Source organism: Lotus japonicus, chromosome 1 (assembly GCF_012489685.1).
Source record: "Lotus japonicus ecotype B-129 chromosome 1, LjGifu_v1.2".
NCBI classification, from domain to species: Eukaryota; Viridiplantae; Streptophyta; class Magnoliopsida; order Fabales; family Fabaceae; genus Lotus; species Lotus japonicus.
The window spans coordinates 756,692-770,577 of record NC_080041.1 but is presented as its reverse complement, the minus strand read 5'-3'; the positions used below and the strand labels follow the sequence as shown (position 1 = coordinate 770,577).

At 40.2% G+C, this 13,886-nt stretch overlaps 4 protein-coding genes across 4 annotated transcripts; 2 read left to right on the top strand and 2 right to left on the bottom strand.

Moving 5' to 3' along the window:
* Positions 1 to 226: 226 nt before the first annotated feature.
* On the top strand, positions 227 to 2,946 carry LOC130732864 (phenylalanine ammonia-lyase class 3-like). The gene is made up of 2 exons (XM_057584865.1): positions 227 to 770; positions 1,050 to 2,946. Exons 1-2 carry the CDS (start codon positions 394 to 396, stop codon positions 2,791 to 2,793), a joined length of 2,121 nt encoding a protein of 706 aa, XP_057440848.1. The 5' UTR covers positions 227 to 393; the 3' UTR covers positions 2,794 to 2,946.
* Positions 2,947 to 3,361: 415 nt separating this feature from the next.
* On the bottom strand, positions 3,362 to 6,026 carry LOC130732863 (transmembrane 9 superfamily member 12-like). The gene is made up of 2 exons (XM_057584863.1): positions 5,897 to 6,026; positions 3,362 to 5,650 (listed from the first exon to the last, which is right to left on the bottom strand). The coding sequence occupies exon 2, from the start codon at positions 5,585 to 5,587 to the stop codon at positions 3,623 to 3,625; it is 1,965 nt and encodes a 654-aa protein (XP_057440846.1). The 5' UTR covers positions 5,588 to 5,650; positions 5,897 to 6,026; the 3' UTR covers positions 3,362 to 3,622.
* A 1,751-nt stretch (positions 6,027 to 7,777) lies between these two features.
* LOC130732862 (oxygen-dependent coproporphyrinogen-III oxidase, chloroplastic) lies at positions 7,778 to 11,449 on the top strand. Its single transcript, XM_057584862.1, has 8 exons — positions 7,778 to 8,606; positions 8,700 to 8,775; positions 9,184 to 9,278; positions 9,697 to 9,780; positions 10,462 to 10,549; positions 10,647 to 10,771; positions 10,875 to 10,973; positions 11,083 to 11,449. The coding sequence occupies exons 1-8, from the start codon at positions 8,046 to 8,048 to the stop codon at positions 11,149 to 11,151; spliced, it is 1,197 nt and encodes a 398-aa protein (XP_057440845.1). The 5' UTR covers positions 7,778 to 8,045; the 3' UTR covers positions 11,152 to 11,449.
* LOC130732861 (uncharacterized) lies at positions 11,440 to 13,472 on the bottom strand. The gene has a single exon (XM_057584861.1). The coding sequence runs from the start codon at positions 13,366 to 13,368 to the stop codon at positions 11,644 to 11,646; it is 1,725 nt and encodes a 574-aa protein (XP_057440844.1). The 5' UTR covers positions 13,369 to 13,472; the 3' UTR covers positions 11,440 to 11,643.
* Positions 13,473 to 13,886: the final 414 nt, after the last annotated feature.

Below are 13,886 nucleotides of genomic sequence, written 5' to 3'. Positions count from 1 at the left end.
GTAAAAGTTGAATGAAGTGTTGAACTGGAAAGAGAAGGTGATGTGGAGTGTTGGGAAGAGAAAAAGTGGTGTTGAATATTGAAACCATTGTGGATAGTCTTAAGAAGTTTTAAAACATTCATGCTTGCCCGACAAGTACAGAAAGGCACAAGATGACATTTTCAGGTGTCAGATTATACTATATTAACTCATTATTTTTTCCGGTATTCTAGGATCAATGTAGCCTGCCAAGATTGACCCGGCCAAAAGTCAAGCACCTACCCATACACAAATTCTCCTCTGCTCGTGCTGTGTTGCTCCTACCCATTACTCACCAACCAATCAGTGAAGCGCCACCCTCTATTTAAGCTTAAAAAGCCATTGTTTCTCTACAACCTGATCTGGTGATAGTGTATGAACATGGCGACCCAGAAAGCTAACCAAAGTGTGAGTGACACAGACCCTCTGAACTGGGAATCTGCGGCAAATTCACTCAAGGGTAGCTACTTTGACGAAGTGAAACGCATGGTGGCAGATTACCGGAAGCCAGTGATATGTCTAGGTGGGGGGGAGACACTAACTATATCCCAGGTAGCTGCTGTTGCTAACCATAACTTACAAGTTAAGGTTGGCCTCTCAGAGACAGCAAGGGCAGGAGTTGAGGCCAGCTGCGAGTGGATTATGGAAAACGTTAACAAAGGTACTGCCATTTATGGAGTCACCACTGGCTTTGGTGCTGCCTCCAACAGACAAACCAACCAAGGCTTGGCTCTTCAGAAAGAGATGGTTAGGTGAGGTTCCACTCTGCATTATAGATAACATATTGCTTTGATATGCTACATGATCCTTCATGTCAAAATTTTACATAATAGTGTCATGTTAAAATTTGATGTTAACTCTCTCTTCATACCTATTAAATGAGTGAGTGACAACTTATAGACATTTATGAAGAGAAAAAAACACATCAAGTTTCATGATACAATGTAATATGACATGAGAGGATCATAATCCGCAATTTCATAGACTACATACTAAATATTATGTTGGCTGAACCATTTTTCCTTCCTAAGGTTTTTGAACTGCGCTATATTTGGCTTTGGAGCTGAGTTATCTCATACACTGCCCCAGTCAGCAACCAGAGCAGCTATGCTTGTGAGGGTTAATACCCTTCTTCAAGGGTATTCCGGTATTAGATTTGAAATCTTAGAAGCTATCACCAAACTCCTCAACCATAATGTCACCCCTGTCTTGCCATTACGTGGTACAGTCACGGCTTCTGGTGATCTTATTCCTCTGTCCTACATTGTTGCATTGCTAATTGGTAGGCGAAACTCCAAAGCTGTTGGACCCTCTGGAGAGTCCCTCAATGCTAAGGAAGCTTTCAATTTAGCAGGTCTGAATTCTGGGTTCTTTGAGCTGAATCCCAAGGAAGGCGTTGCCCTTGTAAATGGCACAGCCGTTGGATCTGGCGTAGCTGCTGTGGTACTTTTTGAGACAAACATATTAGCTTTATTGTCAGTAGTTCTATCAGCAGTTTTTGCTGAAGTCATGCAGGGGAAGCCAGAATTTACGCACCATCTTATACACAAGCTCAAGTACCATCCAGGTCAAATTGAGGCTGCTGCTATTATGGAACATATTTTAGATGGAAGCTCGTATATCAAATATGCTAAACTGCAGCAAGCAGATCCATCGCAGAAGCCTAGGAAAGATCGCTATGCTCTTCAAACTTCTCCTCAATGGCTTGGTCCACAGATTGAAGTCATCCGTTATTCGACCAAATCGATTGAAAGGGAGATAAATTCAGTGAATGACAATCCTTTGATTGATGTCACTGGGAATAAGGTTTTGAATGGGGGTAATTTCCAAGGCACCCCAATTGGAGTTGCCATGGATAATGTACGTTTAGCTGTTGCTTCAATTGGCAAACTCATCTTTGCCCAATTTACCGAGCTAGTGAATGACTTGTATAATAATGGTTTGCCATCAAATCTCTCAGCTGGTAGAAACCCAAGTCTGGATTATGGTTTTAAGGCATCTGAAGTTGCCATGGCTGCTTATTGTTCAGAACTCCAATATTTAGCAAATCCGGTAACGAGCCACGTGCAGAGTGCTGAACAGCACAACCAAGATGTGAACTCTTTGGGCTTAATTTCTGCATGGAAAACCGTCGAAGCCGTTGAGATATTGAAGCTCATGTCTTCCACATACTTGGTTGCACTCTGCCAAGCTATTGACTTGAGGCATTTGGAAGAAATTTTTAAGAACACGGTCAGGAATACCATAAGCACGGTTGCAAAGAAGACATTATCCATAGAAGACAAAGAAGAAATCAACCCATTTCGATTTTGTGAGAAAGATTTACTCAAAGTGGTTGAGAGAGAATATGTATTCTCCTACATTGATGATCCATCCAACGTCATGTACCCACTGATGCCGAAACTAAAGCAGGTACTTTATGAGCAAGCACACATTAGTGCCATTAATGACAAGAATGTGAGCTTGACAATCTTTGACAAGATTGGAGCTTTTGAGGATGAACTGAAGAATCTCTTCCCGAAGGAAGTTGAAAGTGCAAGGTTGGCTTATGAGAAGGGCAATCCAGCAATTCCAAACAGAATTAAGGAATGTAGGTCATACCCGCTGTACAAGTTTGTAAGGGAAGAATTAGGGACAGGGTTGCTGACCGGAGATAAGACTATCTCACCAGATGAGGACTTTGAAAAAGTATTTACAGCCGTGAGACAAGCAAGGATTGTTGACCCACTTCTGGAATGTCTTGAAGATTGGAATGGAGTTCCCATCCCAATATAATGTGTGATGTTAAACAATAACTAGCTGGCATATTTTTCTCATGTGTTATCAGCTTTAGGCTTTTATGAATAACTTGTTGAGAGAAACATGTGTAGCTTTTCTCTTGGTGTAATCCTTATCTATACAAATTATGCAGACTACTAATCATCAAAAGCTAGCATGTCATCACCAAAGTTACATGAATCCACCCAACTTTGAGTAGAAAAATATTTACTCAAAATTTTTTTAGTGTAGTTTGGCATACTATATTACAGGATCCATTTTTGTCTCAGACTAAGACTGACTGATGGATTAGCTTCCAAGTTTTCTTTAAACATATATTTCCAAAAACTGCTATTCATTTTTGTTGCATTATTCAATATTTTACACATCGGGACGAATATATACTGTGTTACAAGCAGTCTGCAATTGAGGTAGCAGAATACCGTTAATGAAAATGTCACTAACCTTATTAAGATAGATTTAAATACCAAGAAGCACAGTAGAAAATAGAAATCATGTAGAAATCTAAAAGTAACCATTTAATTTTTTTTAATCAGTGTTTAAGTGAATAAGGGATGAGACAGTCTGAGCAATTACAACTTCCTCAAGCAACTTGATTAGACTAAAGTACATGAAACAAAATGATATCAAACACTAGTTAAATGTTTAAATTTTAAACCACTTACAGAATACAGATAGAAGGGGAACAAACTGCAGATCAGTATCTGTTTATCCACTTAATATGCTATAAAGAAATCAAGCTACAAAAAGAATTAAGTTATACCAATTGAGAAAAAATCCTCTTCCAGAGTGCCTTTTGCTTTGTTGATAGATAGCAAAGAGAGCCTCAATCTATCTTCACTGATGAGAACAAATAATGCACAAAGTAGAATGACATAAGGAAGCCAATGGTCCCGGTTGACAACATGATTGCAATTGCCATGAGCAGCGAATAGCCAAGATAAAGTATAGCAGAGATAGGTCCACTCAAACTCTGCAGGTCGAAAACCAAGTAGTTAATGGAGTATAAGAAGACATAAAGAGCAACGGAGCCTGATGCAAAGAATGCCTTCCACCACCACCGCCAATCTTCCACACAAAGATGCATATATGTGAGGACCACTGACACTTCAGCACAAACAATAATCAGCAATAGAAGAACAATCGACAAGAAGCCAAAGACATAATAGAACCTCCCAAGCCAAATACTGGAAAGGATAAAGAAAAGCTCAATGAAAAGGGTTCCAAACGGAAGAGTTCCAGCACCAAGAACAAGAAGCCATGATGGGTATTTACGTGTTGGAATTTCCCTTGGAATCTGATTAGTTCGCACAGGAAATTCAATTTGTGGAGCTTTTGTCCCCATAAATCCTCCAATGAGGGTAAGTGGCACTGAAATGCAGAACCACAGGAAGATCAACTCAAAATACAAGGAAATAGGAATAGCACCAGTACTTTTGCTGCTCCAGAGAATAAAATTCAGTCCTGTTAGAATAACAAACGCAATTCCAGGAAAAAAGCATGCGGCAAACCAGGAAATTGACCTCCACCCTTCTGAAGTTCCCTTAATGGTGCTCCAGAGACGTACACTGACATATCCTGCAGCACTTCCGAGGAAAAGATATAAAATTATCATCCCCGTTAGTAGCATTCCCCGTGAAGCAGGTGACATGAAACCAAGGGCGGCGAAAACAATAGTAACAGCTGCCATTCCAAGAATCTGAACTCCATCCCCAACCATCACACAGAGAAGCTTTGAGCAATCAGGCTCCCTAAATACATCACCCACAACAAGCTTCCATCCAGAAAGCTCCTCATTCATCTGAGCCTGTGTCTCTTTGTCCATTTCCTCATACCTTGTCAAGTCCCTTCTCACAGTTCTTAAGAAAATGACAAAAACAATACCAGCTAGGAAAAAGATCACCATAAGTGAATTCAGGATTGAGAACCAATGTACTCGTGCACCCTCCATCTTTAAATAAGCATCCCAACGCGACGGCCATCTTATATCACTTCTAACAAATTCAACTTCATATGTAAATGATATCCTCTCTTGTTCCCTAACCGCTTGGTACTTGTCAAGCTCAGCTGGGCAGCTTGTTCTAGACATTTCATCATACGTGTGGAGCTTTGTCATGGCTTCGGGATCGCGTTTAACACTACAAGGGACAACATGAAAGCCAACAATTTCATATCCAGATGCCTTATTCTTGTCAGCTTCAGAAATCACACCCATACCCTCCTCGCCGGTCCCGATGATTTCAACACCACTTCCTTCATACTCATGAACCAAGACTGTAAACTTGAGGTGGTTGATGATGTAATCCGCACTGCCATCAGGTGGGGTGTACCCGACGGGGAAGCCGGTCCACTGGATTTTAACCCCATTTTGAGTGGCAAATCTCATGACAGGCAGATTGTCAAGGATCATATTTACTTGATAGAGATCGTGAGTTCGCTGTTTGAGTAGCTTGACCTCGTTCTCGTTCAAGGGGGGTGTAGTGCAGAGGTAGACAGACTGATTGACATTCATGTGGAAAAGGTAAGGGGAGTTATCAATCTGGTCACCCATAAGGAGTTCGCCGAGATTCTCAGCACTTTTCTTAATCCCGCCAAGGGGTTGGCAATAAGGGAGGCTGTAGTAGCTGAAGGGAAGCTCAGTTTCAATGGAAGTCAAGGAATTAACCTTGGCATATATGGGATCTCCATTTGAGTAAGTGTGCATGTAACTTCCAGGAAGATAAAAAGCATTGCTAAATTGAACAAAGACAATGAGGGAAATGCAAACCCAGCAGATCAAAGGGATCTCCATTTGCGCAGAGTAGATGTTTGGGGAAATTAAGCTATGAGTCTAACGAAGCATTCAACGTCAAATCTACAACAGAATAACAATATTTCAAAATGAGATGGCATCCAAAGATATAAAATTAAATGTAGGCTAAAGAATATGCGAGAATGATCAGATCACAAGACATGCGTATGGGATAAACAAACAAATGAGAATGGCAAAGGGAATCAATGTAAAACAGCGATCATGAACAATGTATAAAAAAGGAGAATAAAGTGTGCAATGAATCAATATTGTATTGTGAAAATGGAGAAAGGAGAAGGATGAGCTCACCGTGGAATGTGGCATGGCAATGGAGATTGGAGATTGGAGATGAGATCTCAACTGAAACTGAACGTAGCAGATGGAAATGGAAATTAGTTATGAATTATGATTATGATGACTCATGAACCGACAAGAGGGGGAGAGGGAGACACTAAGTGAGATATGGGCCAGAAGTCAGGACTCACTCTGTAAGGAAATTTTGGCCCAGACAAGCCCAATTTGCTTTTATAAGTAGGCTACCAAGAAAAAAAAGGCTGTATTTTCTAAGATGCAACTGAGTTTATGGGAGAAAAATACAGAAGTGTAGGAGAAAATAGTAATACAGGCCTTGCTTTTATTTGGTAACTTAGTAAAAGTAAATAATATAACCTCAAGCTCATACTTTTGAGAAATTTTGTATTAATTTCTACAAATGAAAAGTTGAGCAACACTTTAGTTTTTTTTTTTTATATATTTGACAACTTCAACTCTAACTTTTTTCTTAACATGCAATGTCATGTCTATGATTTGATGCATCATATTTTTAAGATGGAACAAGAGGATTACACAAAAGAAGGAATTGAGTGAATTTATTTAGATATTGAAGGTGATTTTTTTCCCACATTACTTAAATATGTGATTTAGCATAATATAAGATCATGCTTCGATTTGATGAAAACTCTGAAATGCAATTGGATCCTTAAATATTATTAGCTGCATGTATATGTTTTGACTTTTTTAGTCAAATTTGTTAATGTGTGACTCAAATTTGCCAACTAAGCACTAAAGTGACAAGAAATTTGGCTAGATTAAGTTGTTGTTTCCGCGGCATACAAATGGTTGTGTCATGTTTGGAAATTGTGAGGGGCTTCGAGGTGAATGTTATGATAAATGGTGTTGGTTCGATTCAGTACAAGGCCATTTGCTCGATGAGGGCCTATTATGAGGTGTTAAACGAGAAGAGTGGAGGTGAGCCCAAGTTTTAAGAAAGCCGGTAATTAGGGAGAAATGAGTTGTTTACTGAGCACCAGAACAGAACTCAACTAATACTACTTATGATAGTTCTTAAGGTTAAATAAAGTTTTGTCGAACAAAAACAACTAGAGGTACATCAATAGATAAAAGAGGTAACAAATTACCTCTACCTTTCACCCCCAGTCCTTGTTTTGCCTCATTGCCCCTCCACCACAAGATATGCCCCTTTGCCGCCCCTGAGCACTAAATCCACCCCTTTTTTTGCCCCTCATATTCCCTAACTCTCAAACTCTCCACTTCCGCCGCCCCTTTTACTACCATAACTGCCCCCTTGACCATCAATTCACTCTCTTCCTAACTCTCGCCTCTACCCCTCTCCCTCAGTTGCCCCCTCATTCTTCTTACTCACCAATTCCACCACGGTGCCGCCTGTGGTGTCCCGCCACCCACCAACACTGCATTTGTTGCCCCTTGTATCGTGCATCCGCTACGACCTAGTAGATATCCTACATGACTAATCAAATTTTAGTCTGAGTTTTGTTTTTACACATGATCTTATTATTTTAAAGTTTGAATTCATCAAAATACTTCAAAGGGGTCAATTCCATGTCTTTAAAATCAACTAATATTACTTGTAATACTCTGGAGGACCTTTTCAAATCGGGAATTTTATATAAGATGATTTTGTTCCCTATTTAGTTGGTACTCTCTTCTCTCAATAAAATATTCTTTACTGCTAAAAAGTTATAAAAAATCTATGTAAATCAAGAAGATGTGTTGTATAAGTAATTTATTATTCATTTCTTAAAATAAAACCATTTGCTTATCGAGTAGTTGAGATTGAATCCTTGATTGATAAATATAAATATTGGTTTGATCTAATGGTTAGTGCACTTTTGACTTGGGTTTCTGTGGGCGTAGCATGGAATCGGAAAGGCTATCTGCCATTTGGCTGGCGCTGCTAGAATTAGGATGATACAGTAACAGTACTATATGTTGATTCATTGATTCATATAAACCAAAAGACAAAAGTAATTCTGAACTGAAGCGAAGAAACAAACACCTTATCATTTCAATCCAAAGCCTCTTTGTTTGTTTCTATATATCTCTCTCTCTCTGTAACTCTTCAATCACTCACCTCATTGCTTGCTTCTTTCTTTCGAATCAAATCTCTCTGCTACTGCTGCTGCTATTTTATAATATAATGCCGTCTTGTGCTACCATTGTCTCACCTCCTTCCTACGCCATTCCCTTCTTCACCTCCACTTCTTCCACTTCTTCTCCCACCGCCAAATTGCTCTCCAAACGGCGCTGGAACCCTCTAATTCAAACCAAAACCATGACTAGCTTGGGGAGCAAAGGGGCTGTCAGAGCTGGCGTTTCGATTGAGAAAGAGACCCCAGAAGCGGAACGACCCGAAACCTTTCTCAGAGGTGGTGATACTGCTGAGGCACTTTCTTCGTCTTCCTCGGTGAGGGCGCGCTTTGAGAAGATGATAAGGGAAGCTCAGGACAGCGTGTGTGATGCTATTGAGGCTGCTGACGGCGGGGCGAAGTTCAAGGAGGATGTTTGGTCGAGGCCAGGTGGTGGCGGCGGCATTAGCAGGGTTCTTCAAGATGGTGCTGTTTGGGAGAAGGCTGGGGTTAATGTCTCTGTTGTTTATGGTGTCATGCCTCCTGATGCGTATCGTGCTGCCAAAGGTGCTGCTGCATCTCCTGATGAGAAGCCTGGTCCTGTTCCCTTCTTTGCAGCTGGAATCAGCTCAGTCAGTGTTCAATGCATTTCTGTGCTTTTCTTTTCTTCCTCAACAATGTTATTTGGGGTCTAATAGCTCTGTCTTCAATGTCTTTCTGTTCAGGTTTTGCATCCCAAGAACCCATTTGCCCCTACCATGCATTTCAACTATCGCTATTTTGAAACTGATGCTCCTAAAGGTAATGGATCAATGCCTTTTGCTCTTCATCATTTTAAGCAAATGCCTAATGCCATGCTATCCTCTGCAACAACTTGGCTAATCAACTTCATTCTGTTAAGTTGATTAGATTTCAAGCTTATTTACTAAAAGCTTGATTCAATGAAAGCACCAAGTTTCTAAGTTGTATATGCAGGAACTGAATCGTAGTGCTACTTGTATATGGAGTGGAAAGCATCATTTAGTAAATTCGAATTCATCATAAAGCACTTGTACTAGATAAACTTAAGTGAATACCTATAGTAGTAAAAATTTAAAACAGAAAACAATGTGGAAAAGTATCTTCCAATAAAGATTAGCAGAGGTATGTCAACATAAATGTATAAAATTGTTGAGTCCTTTTTTGATATCATGCTGTTGCATTCCGCAGATGCTCCTGGAGCACCTAAGCAGTGGTGGTTTGGTGGGGGAACTGACTTGACTCCTGCTTACATTTTTGAGGAGGATGTTAAACACTTCCATTCAGTATGTGTGCTAAACACTTACATTTTTGGTTTAGAATCAACAATGGCCTTCTTTTGTAAAGGAATAAAAATAATCTTCTTTGTTTTAAAATTTCAACTCACTTTGTTGTCTTGGTACTTATGTCAATGTGAGTATTTTTAATATAATTTTGAAGTTTCAGGTAGGTCTTCTTGAATTTAATTTAGGTTGCTTGATTCCTTTAAAATGAGAGGCATAGAAATGTTAAACAGAGATCATTCTCTTGATGTTGTTTCTGTAAAAGGTTTCTGCAACTGCTTGAGAATTCTATAATTAAAGGAACTTGATGTTATGGCAAATGATTCAGTTTAAATTTTATCTCTAGAATATTGATATGATATTTTATGTGTTCAAGAGTTAGTGTTTTACTAAGTGTACATCTATCATGCTTCTATTGTAGATTCAAAAACAGGCTTGTGACAAGTTTGATCCTACCTTCTACCCCCGATTCAAGAAGTGGTGCGATGATTACTTTTATATCAAGGTATTTTTCTTCATCCTTTTTCATGTAATGGAACTTTTTAGTATGAAATGGGTAACGGAGATGACTGTTGGTCAGTATGAAATGATGGAGTGGGGAGTAGATTTGTGATGCAAGGGCAGCAAGAGGCAAGCATGAAGTGGTTTGTGATGGTGGGTGGAGATCACATTTAGTATATGTGACTGATAACATGATATAGTTAGTATTCAGGACATTTGTAGTAGTGTTGTGAGGAGGATAATAAGTGATAAAAAGTCTGAAACGTATATCTTGAGGCAAACTTGCAACTGAGATTACTTTGAAGTCTGACCTGATGAGCATTACTATGAAACATGAATAGCTTGGTGGTGTCTGACGTAGGTTGATCTTTTGTATGCATTATGCCTGCAAGAGTACAAAGTTCATTTGATTTGTAAGCCCATAAATAATGTAAATGAAGGCATATGGGGCAGGACCTCATTCACAACACTGGGCTTACAAATTTGACCTTAATGTACATGTTTGTAATCTCTTGTTTGTCAGTTGTCATGCTCAGTTCTCTCACTTCTCCCATTTTAGAACATACCAGTTTAGTCAGTAAAACATGTAACTAAACGGATCATGGGTTCCATCTGTCATGTTTAAATACAGCGGTCGCCATTGTTGATTTGTTTTTTCTTACTTTGCCCTTAATTCTGTGTTCAGCATCGAGGTGAAAGGAGAGGGCTTGGAGGAATATTTTTTGATGATTTGAATGACTATGATCAAGAGATGCTTCTTTCCTTTGCTACTGGTAATGGCTTGTCTATGTAAAATTTGATAGTTTCTCGCCGTAAAGACATTTATTAGTTCTTTCAACTTCATGTCTGTCATATTATGGTTGCTTGCAGAATGTGCAAATTCTGTTGTTCCTTCTTATATACCTATTATAGAGAAAAGGAAGGATACACCCTTCACAGATCATCAGAAAGCATGGCAGCAACTGCGAAGGGGACGATACGTTGAATTCAATTTGGTACACTCTTCAACCTAGCTAGCTTTTAGAACAACAATGTTTTGCTGCCCTATTTTTCAAATCAGGTTTAAATTTGTGATGTCTAACGGTTTTTATGCTACAGGTGTATGATAGGGGTACAACATTTGGACTAAAAACTGGAGGGAGAATAGAGAGTATTCTTGTTTCTCTCCCACTGACTTCTCGATGGGAATATGATCATGTACGGTTTTGTGAATCTTCTTCTTTATTCTAAACAAGATGAATGTTAGATACATCTAATCTTCCATTTATGAAATTCCACTGAAATATTGATATCATTTTGAGTGCAGAAACCAGAAGAAGGGAGCGAAGAATGGAAACTCTTAGATGCGTGCATTAACCCGAAAGAATGGATTTAATTTATCAGGTGTCCACCCAATTTGCATTTGCCAGCTTTTTAATAATAAGGGAGCTTGTTTATTTTTTTCGGTGTATATCAAGTAATTGTTTAGATGAGTCACAACTGTTAGCTTCTACTAGGTGGATTGTAAATCACAAGTTTGCAATTTTCAACTGTGTAATGCTTGAAATGAGGAGAATGACATTTCTAGACTGTTGTTTGTCCGCAATGTGCTGTGCCAAGCGTTATTTCGCAAGTACCTTCTTGTATTACAAAACAAAAGCAGTTTTTTTCAATCAAATGTCCATTTGTTCTGAGCTGATTGAGCAGCTATAATTTCTTACATCCATTTAATTGTAGTGTACTCATTCCATCAACCATCAAACAAAAATTCCATGAGTCCTAGTTAAACAAAACAAAATTGGCACATGAAAACTGTCTGTGCCCCTACCTTTCTCCCAAAAAAGCCAAAGAACAAAATGGCATACACACTAATCTTGATAGAGCATTTTTACCTATCAGAGGGTTTCCTGTCAGGCCAGTCGAGGAACTTGTAACCTTGAAGCGAGGGTGGTAAATAGCTCTGCGTTGCGGAGGGGTTATCAGGAGTGTATATGTATCCCTTCCCATACCCAATATCCTTCATCAATTTGGTGGGTGCATTCCTGAGATGAAGAGGCACCCCCTCATTCTGTCCAACTGATTCCTTCACTACATTCTGAGCTGCTCCGATTGCTCGATAAACTGCGATGGATTTCGGTGCCAAGGCCAAGTAAGCAACACACTGTGCAAGGATCACATTGCACTCTGGCATTCCTATAAAGTGGCAAGCTTGGTAGCAGGAAACAGCCTGATTAAGAGCCAATGGATCGGCCAAACCAACATCCTCACTTGCAAACCTAATGAGCCTGCGTGCAATGTAAAGAGGCTCTTCACCCCCTTGCAACATTCTCGCTAACCAGTAAATCGCCGCATTTGCATCACCTCCCCTCATAGACTTGTGCAGCGCGCTGATCAGATTATAGTGCTCTTCCCCTGCCTTATCATAAGCAAGGTGCTTGCATTGAAGCGCCTCCTTTGCATCATCAACGGTAACCTCAACAACAACAACCTTGTTTTCCTCACTTGTCTGAAGCTCCTCCACCCCTTCTTCTTCCTCCTTCTGTTTACATTGCTGTGCTCGTGCAGCCGCTGTAACTGCAGCAATCTCCAAGACATTCAAGGCCACCCGGGCATCCCCATCACAGTTGTTTCCTATAAAACTAACCGCATCCTCGCCCACACTCACATTAGCTTCAAATCCGAGGCTTTTCACCAACCCTTTATCAGTATCATTGACAGCCCTGCTGAGAAGCAGAGCAAGGTGGTGGGGTTTAAGAGGGTTTAATGTAAGGACGCGGCACCGAGACAACAGAGGCGTGATCAAATGGAAAGAAGGATTCTCAGTGGTGGCACCAACGAAGACAATGCTGCCATCTTCAATGACGGGTAAGAAAGAGTCCTGCTGAGACTTGTTGAACCTGTGAACCTCATCGACGAAGAGAACAGTAGTTTGGTTTTGGTTATGGTTTTTGAGCCTGAGTTTTCTGGCTTCATCAACAGCGTCCCTGACATCTTTGACGCCGCTAGTAACAGCAGATAAGGAGACAAAGCGATAGCAATTAGGGGAAGCAGTTGAATTGACAATAGCTCTGGCGATAGTGGTCTTACCGGTGCCGGGGGGACCCCATAGGAGAATGGAAGGTAAGCGGTTGCGTTGGGTTGCGGAACGGAGAAGGGAAGTGGGTGCGAGGAGATGGTCCTGACCCACCACTTCGTCTAAGGTTCGGGGACGCAAGCGTTCGTATAAGGGTTCGTGAATGTGGGTGGTGGGTTTGTGGTGGTTCGGAGGCTTGAAGAAGAAGGAAGGCTTGGGTTGGGGTTGGGGTTGGGGTTGGGGTTGGGAAGGTGATACTGATAGCTTGAGGCGTTTGGTTGGTTGTTCTGGTTGTGGGTCGGGGGTGGGTTGTGATTGGGAATGGGAATGGAAGAAATGGTCGAGTTTGGGCTGAAAGGAGGAGGAGGAGGAGGAAGAGGGTGGTGGTGGTGAAGGGTTGTTGTTGTTGTTGTTGGATTTGTGGTGAGTGAGGATCCATTCGGTGGCTTTGACAGTGGACTTGCCGCCGGTGGCAGCTAGAGCTTGAGCGGCTAACTCCTCCGGGAAGCCCATGCTGAGAAGTTGTTGCATCTCCTCCATTTTGTTTCCCTCTGATTCTGGTTCCGAGGAGGAGTTACTTTACTCCGCTCAAGGGTCTCTAACAGTAACAAAGCCCAAGTTTGATGATGCAAATCCAAAATGCCTTTTTATCTTCTTTTTGTTTATATATATATATTTATATTTATTCATTTTTGACCATCATTGCATTTTTAATGTCGACCAGGTTCTATTATAAGGCCCAAAACAAAAATAATCAAAACCCAGTTGCTTAAGGAATTATCTTTGTAAGAAACATTTTAATGTCGACCAGGTTCTATTATTTAGCATAGTTAAATACTATTTTCTAGTTAATTTTACATAGTTTAATACTTGTTTCTAATTTCTAGATAATTTCACTAAGTTGGATGGAATCTCATGTATAGTCAACCTTAGTTCTAGGGTTACTACTTCCTTTCTTAATATAAATTGTATTGTTTTGGCTGTTAATGAAAGTAACCACAAAATTGATGTAATTATTTTTCTTCTTTATTTATTTTTTCCTTTTTATGTTAGAAATT

Excerpts from the sequence above, each read along its gene's own strand:
- LOC130732862 (XM_057584862.1), top strand. The coding sequence starts at position 8,046 with ATGCCGTCTTGTGCTACCATTGTCTCACCTCCTTCCTACGCCATTCCC. Across the intron at positions 8,607-8,699 it reads TTGCAGCTGGAATCAGCTCA|GTTTTGCATCCCAAGAACCC; the intron begins GTCAGTGTTCAA and ends CTTTCTGTTCAG. Across the intron at positions 9,279-9,696 it reads ATGTTAAACACTTCCATTCA|ATTCAAAAACAGGCTTGTGA; the intron begins GTATGTGTGCTA and ends CTTCTATTGTAG.
- LOC130732864 (XM_057584865.1), top strand. The coding sequence starts at position 394 with ATGAACATGGCGACCCAGAAAGCTAACCAAAGTGTGAGTGACACAGAC. Across the intron at positions 771-1,049 it reads CTTCAGAAAGAGATGGTTAG|GTTTTTGAACTGCGCTATAT; the intron begins GTGAGGTTCCAC and ends TTCCTTCCTAAG.
- LOC130732861 (XM_057584861.1), bottom strand. The coding sequence starts at position 13,368 with ATGGAGGAGATGCAACAACTTCTCAGCATGGGCTTCCCGGAGGAGTTA.
- LOC130732863 (XM_057584863.1), bottom strand. The coding sequence starts at position 5,587 with ATGGAGATCCCTTTGATCTGCTGGGTTTGCATTTCCCTCATTGTCTTT.